The 9,266-nt window shown below is 37.1% G+C and overlaps 1 protein-coding gene across 1 annotated transcript in view; it reads left to right on the top strand.

Moving 5' to 3' along the window:
• The window catches only part of LOC106476009 (transcription and mRNA export factor ENY2-like), a 20,501-nt gene that overhangs the window by 8,409 nt on the left and 2,826 nt on the right, over nt 1-9,266 (top strand). Inside the window, exon 4 of the mRNA XM_013936683.2 lies at nt 2,695-2,769. Coding sequence (XP_013792137.1) covers nt 2,695-2,769 — 75 coding nt within the window. The remainder of the gene's footprint in view (nt 1-2,694; nt 2,770-9,266) is intronic.

Here is a 9,266-nt window from a genome sequence, read left to right on the forward strand (position 1 = left end):
GGGACACTACACCTACATATAAGAGCACATTTTTGACGACACTAGAGTAGGAAATCCATATAGTGTAAAATTAAAGGGACACTACACCTACATATAAGAGCACATTTTTGACGACACTAGAGTAGGAAATCCATATAGTGTAAAATTAAAGGGACACTACACCTACATATAAGAGCACATTTTTGACGACACTAGAGTAGGAAATCCATATAGTGTAAAATTAAAGGGACACTACACCTACATATAAGAGCACATTTTTGACAACACTAGAGTAGGAAATCCATATAGTGTAAAATTAAAGGGACACTACACCTACATATAAGAGCACATTTTTGACAACACTAGAGTAGGAAATCCATATAGTGTAGATGTGAAATTACAGAACAGCTACGGTCTACTCATGCCTTCTACGTAGTTTATGCTAAATACTTTCTATACAGAAAATACAAAGTAGCCCTTTTGTAGACAAGAACAAACCTGGAATCAACAGAACAATGGCAGACTTAGATTAATTTCTTGCTTATATTCAAATTTTTAATACATTTATGTTAACAGTATTATTAATATTATGTACATAATTTTGTACAGTTTGTGATCAATTTTTATCATTATACAAAATGGTAGTTACTTAAGAAATTATTATATACTTTGACATATTGAAAAATATTTTTTTCTTTTACGTAACATCCTCCATTATTTTATCTAAAGTGCCTAAGATACTTAATGTAATGAAACTTTTAATTTTGAACTGTTCTACAGACTAATAGAATCTGTTGTAAGATTAAATAAGCTGGTTTATAATTGTCTCCCAGTGGGACAGCGGTAAGTTTACGGACTTACAATGCTAAAACCTGGGGTTTGATTCCCTGCAGTTGATGCAGCAAATAGCCCAATATGACTTTTGTAACACGTTCTACTACTCAAATTTTTTAATAGTTACATTAAGTATACAACTTGAGTGTCAGTAAAGGGAAACTGAATTATTTTAGATAGTGTATTATGGTACACGCCCACACAGATATATATATCACATATTGATGAATTAAGCTATCAGATCAAATTTATTATTAATTTACTATTTTTAGTTGGTCATATTTACCATACTTACAGTGCTCATTTTATTAAAAATAATTTTCAGCTCTGATAATTTTAAGTTAATTTGCATAGCTGGGTACCATTTATACACATATTTGATTAGAGACAGCATTTGAGTCAGACTAATAAAATTATTAACAATTTTTTATATTCGTTAATAGCACACATTCACATACTAAACATTCTGTTTTAGAAATTATATTTGTTTTTGTATAATACAGTTATTTCCATATGTTAAAGTACTAGTTTCAGAATTTCTGTTAACAATAAAGTGTTATGAGTGTATATATGTATTTATATGATATAGAAGGTTATTATGAGCTAAAAAGCTAATAATCAGTTTGCTATAATATTTATTCAATGAACTGATGAAACAATGGGAAAGGTGTTTCCAGTGCCAAAATTAATTGTCATCGAGAGGAAGGGTGTGCTGATTATGTAGTTGTACAGCCAGCATGTTAACAGTTTCAATGTGACCTCCTTTCATGTATGTTATGATCCACAGCTGAATGAGGAGGTAGTAACTGTGTCATAATGCACCAAGGTCATAAGATTGTGTCTTGGCCAAAAATCAGCAGGGCTGATACTTCAAAAGCATACTGGCCACACGTGTATGGAAAATATTTCATGATTGCTTTGTCTTCAAATACATGTTCCAGGAATGTTTTGGCAGGCTGTACAATGTGAGCAGAGCCCATCTTCCTTGATGACTGTTTTATTGAAAAAAATGCCTCAGTGACGAAGTTGCTTGTAAAACCAAATCACAATGTAACCTTCTTATTGCGCTATAGCTGTTGCACGAAGGAATGTGAATGCCTTTGTTCTCAGATGTTAAGTTACAAATATTGGCCTGGCTGTGAAGAACAAAAATGAGCCTCATCATATGATGTGATTGATATTTAGCCAGCTACTATCCACTTCCACTTGTGCATCTCCTGGTAGTAGCTATGAGTGATCTGTATCCTTTAAGGACACAGTATCAGTGTATCACTTTGATCACAACTTCAAACGTTTTGTGGGGGTGACCATTACAAGTTGCATGAGCAGCCAGTTCTGTTTGCTCAGATTTCTTCTGATAAGGTTCCAGACTGCATGGTCCTTTGTTCAGCCATTTTAAAATGATAGAATATTAATGTTTCAATCATATATGTTATAACCATAACTACAGTAGTGCTTTATGGGGTAATCTTAATGTTCAGGAAACAGTGCACTATGAACCATTTCTAAAAGCGGGATGAATCCTTAAATGTTCGATGCAGTCTTTGGTATACAAATTTAACGGTCAGCACTCCTTGATGACATTTATTTTATGTAGTGCAGTGATCTTTCATGTCACCTCATTAGTCCATCTTCTAAATATTAAATATTAGTTCCAAAATTAAATATTAGAATAGGCCAGTTAACTGTATAATAGCTCTGTACACTTCCATGCTTTATGGAACTTTAACAAATTGTTGTCATAAAAGTCATGTATTTGTTTTGAATTTTGTATGGTTTTTCTGAGCTAAATCGTTTTGATTTTAGTATGTTTATTTCAAAGTAACATTTGATAGAAACAATTTTTTATTGACATATTTAAAGTTATTCTTTTTGTCACAGATATTGTTAAAGAGAAAGGTGTTGAAAATGTTACTGTGGATGATCTTGTTGCAGAAATCACCCCAAAGGGAAGAGGTATGTGTTTAATTTTAAAATGACTTGTCCTGTTTACCTGAAGATCAGTAAATGTTGTAGAAACACAATATGTTGATAGTAAAGAAAAAGAACTAGCACATGATTAAAGACTTGAGAACAAGAAATATGTTTATAGCCCCTTTTTGAGTAATAAGACCTACTATAAGTATCCGCTTGAACAAATGAAAAATAAATGGTGGTTGTTTGTTTGTCAGCATGACCTATTGGAAACCTTACTTTACAGAAAAAAGTACATTTGGTGATATGTGGTTTTATACAGGAAACATTGATAACAAGTTGGTTTCTGATGGCTATGCTATCTTAACTAACAGTCCCAAACAAAAACAAGTTAAACAACATTGTTGAAAGACTTGATACTTTGGCTAGTCTGGATTCATTGACATTTACAGGTTGGTCCAAAATTATCTTTTCTATTTTAAAATGTAATAATTAACTAACTAAGGAAATACAACCATGCAGTTTTCAACATCTTGTAGCCCAACTCAAGCCGTTTTTATTGACACGGCAGTAAACTTCTATGTGTGTACATCTCTCAGCACATCTAACTGATGTTCATTTTATGTCCGCATTTGCTACAACATGTTTATATTTACAGTGCTGACGTCCTTTATCCTAAACTTTAGCTATGTGATGTTTGCGATATCTGTAATATACCCCAGTACTTCTTTCCTATACTGTTATCTGTAATTACACTGCAGCACAGTCACTGAATTGGTCTCTCCAAGCCAAACTATGTATTGAGCCTTTTCTTGCACACTTACCATCTTACAAGGTAACACTACTCATTGGGGTGAAAAAAAGAACATGATAATAAAAACTGTTTGTATTCAGCTACAAGGTGTTGAAAACTGCATGGTTATATTTCTTTGGTTTAGGGATCTAGCCTTTGGTCTAGCAACATCACCATATGTCTTCTGCTGGGTTGTACAAGTTTTCACCATGTTTTATGCCCAGCTCAGCCACCTCCCATCCAGCTCCAGGCTATGGAACGGACAGTCAGGCTCTTATTTACAGGGATGGTTTTATCACTGGGGTTGTGGGCTTCCCTCAAATCTCTTGATTTTGTGGGATGAGGTTATCCCTTCAGTGGTCCCATTGCAACTAATGGATATGGAACTTCAGTCCACTAGATTTTCTAGTCCCTTTCATCAGGAGCAACTTCTTAGATTTTTATCTACATCTTCTTCTTTGGCTATCTTTATTGAGGCATCCTCAACCCCACATTCTACAGTAAGACTTTTCCCTGCTTATTGGGGTTTAAAGTCTACAATTGTCTGGGGTATGCCTCACAAGGAGTTTGTACCCACTTTACCAAATGTGTTCACCATATCTTGTTTTTGACCTGTTTTTGTACTCGGGTTTAGGTCAGACAACTTTTTCATCTCCTTTTAGTTATCCTACACATTTGAACGTTTCTGGACTCACCAGTGCTATCCAGCCTTCTTCCCAAATGGCCTTTTTCCATTAATTACACAAGAGATTAAGGTGGTACAACATGCCTTCTCCGACAACCATTCGAGCCTTAAGCCTCATGTACCATGTATCACCTCTCACTCAATGGGTATTTTGTTGTTGCTGACATGCTGATGTCATCAGTTGGAGCTGTTGGCAGGTTTGTAGGACTCTTTTTCTCTCCCTATACGTCCTTCTGTACCCTGATAGGTCATTTCTTTCTAAGTCTCTGGCCACCAGAGAAAGAGATTCATCCCTATCCCCAATTCTTTTGCCAACTATTTATCACCTCTACAATTGATCGTATGCTGATCATTTGTTTTGTCCTGTCAGGCCTAGAGGTGTTATATGGCTCACTCTGACTCCTTTCGTGGTGATAGTTCTTGTCTTGTATTCTTTGGGATACTTCAGTTTCCAAAGATTTATCCCCACTTCCTTGAAGGTGGTTTTGCAAATTTTTAGGTTGCATATTCTGGATTTTACAGGTGAGGAATCTTCTGAGAGTTACATCTGATAAGCTTCAGCACATTTCTTTGATTCACGGCCCGGCATGGCCAGGTGGTTAGGGTGCTTGACTCGCAGTCTGTGGGTCGCGGGTTCGAATCCCCGTCACGCCAAACATGCTCGTCCTTTCAGCCGTGGGGGTGTTATAATGCGACGGTCAATCCCACTATTCACTGGTAAAAGAGTAGCCCAAGAGTTGGCGGTGGGTGGGGATGACTAGCTGCCTTCCCTCTAATCTTACACTGCTAAATTAGGGACGGCTAGTGCAGATAGCCCTTGTGTAGCTTTGCGCGAAATTGAAAAACAAACAAATCTTTGATTCACTGGGGAACATTTTACAAGCTTGTATGTGGACTTCTTCTAATGCCTTTCTCTCACATTCTTTATATGTTCTGGCAGTTTTTGTCTGGGGTTTTTTCACTACCCTCCATGGCCATTTTAACAACATCTGCTAAATTATACAGAAGAGGAAGTAATCTTGTCTTTCCTTTTTCAGGGTACCTATATCTTGCTTTCACCGGATCCTATTCAGTGGCGAGTGTTGCCTAGACAGGTGTGCATTTATCAATCCAATTCCACACTAGCAACCCATTTGACTATACTTACTACTGGTTGCAACAGGCTCTGTAGAAATGGGGTGTTCCATAAGACCATCTAGGCACATTACTAGATGGTATTACCATATTATCATGAACTGCTACTCATGGACTATAATGAGTAAAGCTAAAGGGGATTCTGCATATCCTTGCCAATCATCAAATTGAATAAATGGGGGTTGATTTGCTTTTAAAAATTTAGGGAACTTGGTTCACCTATTGCACAGTTGCCAGACCACTGTTCCTGAGGGCTCCCCAATGTGCATCATCCCCCAGATTCTACTAGTGGAGCTAGGTAGTCCTTACCACATCCAGTTTCCAGTTGCTGGGATGGTGGACAGAGGCTTTTCCTCCAAAGTGTCCAAGTGTGTTCCTCCACTCGTGGAGAAGAGGGCGAGGCTGGAGCCCTCCTACTCTGGTTCCTTGATGTATTTCCCAGATGTTGGTAGGAGCAGCACAGGCTGGTCTATGCTGTAGCCTACTCATAATATCAACTCAGATTTGATCCCATGCTATCTGTTTGGGGTGTGTGCTTGGCCCTTCTTATGAACAATGTGGGGTTGTATATTGTTCATGAATGGAGGTCCACTATCTCCTCATAATTACCAAATGTGAAGTGGTTTCGTCATAGGTTCTTGGTTGAACACACTGTTCCATGTCCTCTCCATAATTCTGGGGGCAAGTGGAATGCTTCTTGCCCACTCTGCTGGAGAGTGAGGATGAATGTTCATAATTCCAGACTGGATGAGTTCTGTTCCTTTGATTGAGTAAGGCATATATGATCCCTTCATTCTGAGCCTGGGGTTGTACCTTTTGAACATCTTCAGGTGGAAGAGAAAGTTTATCCACTTCAGTGTTGCTTCCTTTCTCATTGTAATTCTGGTTGTTCAGAATGCATCACTCTATGGCTACAGGTTGGGATCCAATAAAAAGTATATCTATGTATCACATTGTGGTCCAATTGCCCTAGCCAACAACATGGGATATAGGGACCACCACCCCTTAATTCCAACCCCAAGTTGGGGCTGGCTTATAATAATTACTCATGTACTATTCCACTCTTGATACTAATATGATGTTCTGGGCAAAGAGCATATCTGTCCCTAATGTTGTGCAGTTCCCCATTTGGGTACCACTCTTATCTTGGTACACCCCCTCCACTTCTCAATGTGGTATTCTAGCTAAAGTGGCAGTGGAGGGTAAGTATGTTTTGGAAGTTAACATTTTCCTAAATGAGTGGGAGGATTTGCTAAGGGCATTTAAGTGGAGTATAAAAGATTGGAGCATGCAAGACCAATGCTTAGATAAACAAAGCCAATGTTGAGGAATAGCTAAAGTTTCAGCATAGGTAAGTATTATTGGAAATACATTTTCAGTTTAGGAAAATGTTAACTTTCTTGGCTTCTTCCTCCCTTTGAACCTTTAACATTTGCTCAATCATCTTTTTCTCAAAACATATTTCCTTTTATTGCTTGCATCAGGCAGAAGACAATCTGATACTTTTGATTTCAGTGCTACACATTCTTCAGTAGGAACTCTTTTATATTAAAATTACCTCTGTAGTTGCCCTAAACAAAATTATACCCTCTACTGGTGCTCCATCAGAAAGTGGTACTCTTTGGAAGTGGATAGAGGATCCTATCTGATGAGTGATGTTGCCTTGGAGGGCATCTTTCCAACCTCTGTATGCACATTCTTATTGCTTAGCATCAAGAGGCATCAGAGTAGATAAATGTCAGTTCTCCATATGATGTCTCATAGTTCGAACCAGGATGGTGATCACCTTACAGCTTTTATTTATCTACTTTTCTTTCTTAACCTCATTTGGTGTTCCCATTACACCCTTTTAGAGTTGTCGAGCCAATCCTTGGGTATTTCTGGGTCTTTTCACTGACTTGGATTGTTATATGCCTTTTAGCCCTAGTAGCAGTTCCATTCATTAGATATTACTGGTCATCTGAGAGCCTTCCATTATAAAACATTGTGTTCTGTTCTTATGACACCACATGACATCACTTCTAGGAATGTGCATAGCTCCACAAATACTTATATAATGCCCAATTCACTACAGCTTTAAGACACAGCCATTCACATAATACACTACAGCTTTAAGACAAAGCCATTCACATAATACATTACAGCTTTAAGACCCAGCCATTCACATAATACACTACAGCCTTAAGGTACAGCCATCCACATACTACACTACAGCTTTAAGATACAGCCATTCACATAATACACTACAGCTTTAAGGTACAGCCATTCACATAATACACTACAGCTTTAAGATACAGCCATTCACATAATACACTACAGCTTTAAGATACAGCCATCCACATAATTCACTACAGCTGTAAAACACACTACAGCTTTAAGACACAGCCATTCACATACTACACTACAGCTTTAAAACACAGCCATTCACATAATACACTACAGCTTTAAGATACAGCCATTCACATAATACACTACAGCCTTAAGATACAGCCATTCACATAATACACTACAGCCTTAAGGTACAGCCATCCACATACTACACTACAGCTTTAAGATACAGCCATTCACATAATACACTACAGCGTTAAGACACAGCCATTCACATAATACACTACAGCCTTAAGACAGCCATTCACATAATACACTACAGCTTTAAGACAGCCATTCACATAATACACTACAGCGTTAAGACACAGCCATTCATATAATACACTACAGCGTTAAGACACAGCCATTCATATAATACACTACAGCTTTAAGACACAGCCATTCAGATACTACACTACAGCTTTAAGATACAGCCATTCACATAATACACTACAGCCTTAAGACAGCCATTCACATAATACACTACAGCGTTAAGACACAGCCATTCACATAATTCTTAAAGCTGTAGTGTTACCTCAATAACATGTAGTTAGTGTTTATATGAGCATGATATTCATACCAGATACCTACCTCAATAGCATGTAGTTAGTGTTTATATGAGCATGATATTCACACCAGATCCAGTGTATTATGTGAATGGCTGTCTTAAAGCTGTAGTGTAGTATGTGGATGGCTGTACCTTAAAGCTGTAGTGTATTATGTGAATGGCTGTACCTTAAAGCTGTAGTGTATTATGTGAATGGCTGTACCTTAAAGCTGTAGTGTATTATGTGAATGGCTGTGGATCCCCACCTCAATAACATGTAGTTAGTGTTTATATGAGCATGATATTCAAACCAGATCCCCACCTCAATAACATGTAGTTAGTGTTTATACGAGCATGATATTCACATCAGATCCCTACCTCAATAACATGTAGTTAGTGTTTATATGAGCATGATATTCACACCAGATCCCCACCTCAATAACATGTAGTTAGTGTTTATACGAGCATGATATTCATACCAGATCCCTACCTCAGTAGCATGTAGTTAGTGTTTATATGAGCATGATATTCACACCAGATCCCTACCTCAATAACATGTAGTTAGTGTTTATATGAGCATGATATTCATACCAGATACCTTGGTTTGAATATCATGCTCATATAAACACTAACTACATGTTATTGAGGTAGGGATCTGATGTGAATATCATGCTCGTATAAACACTAACTACATGTTATTGAGGTGGGGATCTGGTGTGAATATCAACGAATATCATGCATTGTATGATAGTTGGTAATCTGTATAATAGTAATAGAACTTCCGATGGAAAATCTTAATATAACTTTTTTTATACTTTGAAATAGTTTTTTCTGTTAGGATAATCGTTTTCTCAATAAATATTCACATTGAATCTTTCACAATTTATGAGAATGCCTTTTTTCAGAAAAAAATCTGTAAAAATGTGATTATTTCATGATATAACTATTCAGATTAAATTATTTGTGTCAGTAAATACACTTATGTGTTTGCATGTGCAAAGCATCACTTGATA

Source organism: Limulus polyphemus, unplaced genomic scaffold (genome assembly GCF_000517525.1).
Source record: "Limulus polyphemus unplaced genomic scaffold, Limulus_polyphemus-2.1.2 Scaffold9626, whole genome shotgun sequence".
In the NCBI taxonomy this organism is placed as follows: Eukaryota; Metazoa; Arthropoda; class Merostomata; order Xiphosura; family Limulidae; genus Limulus; species Limulus polyphemus.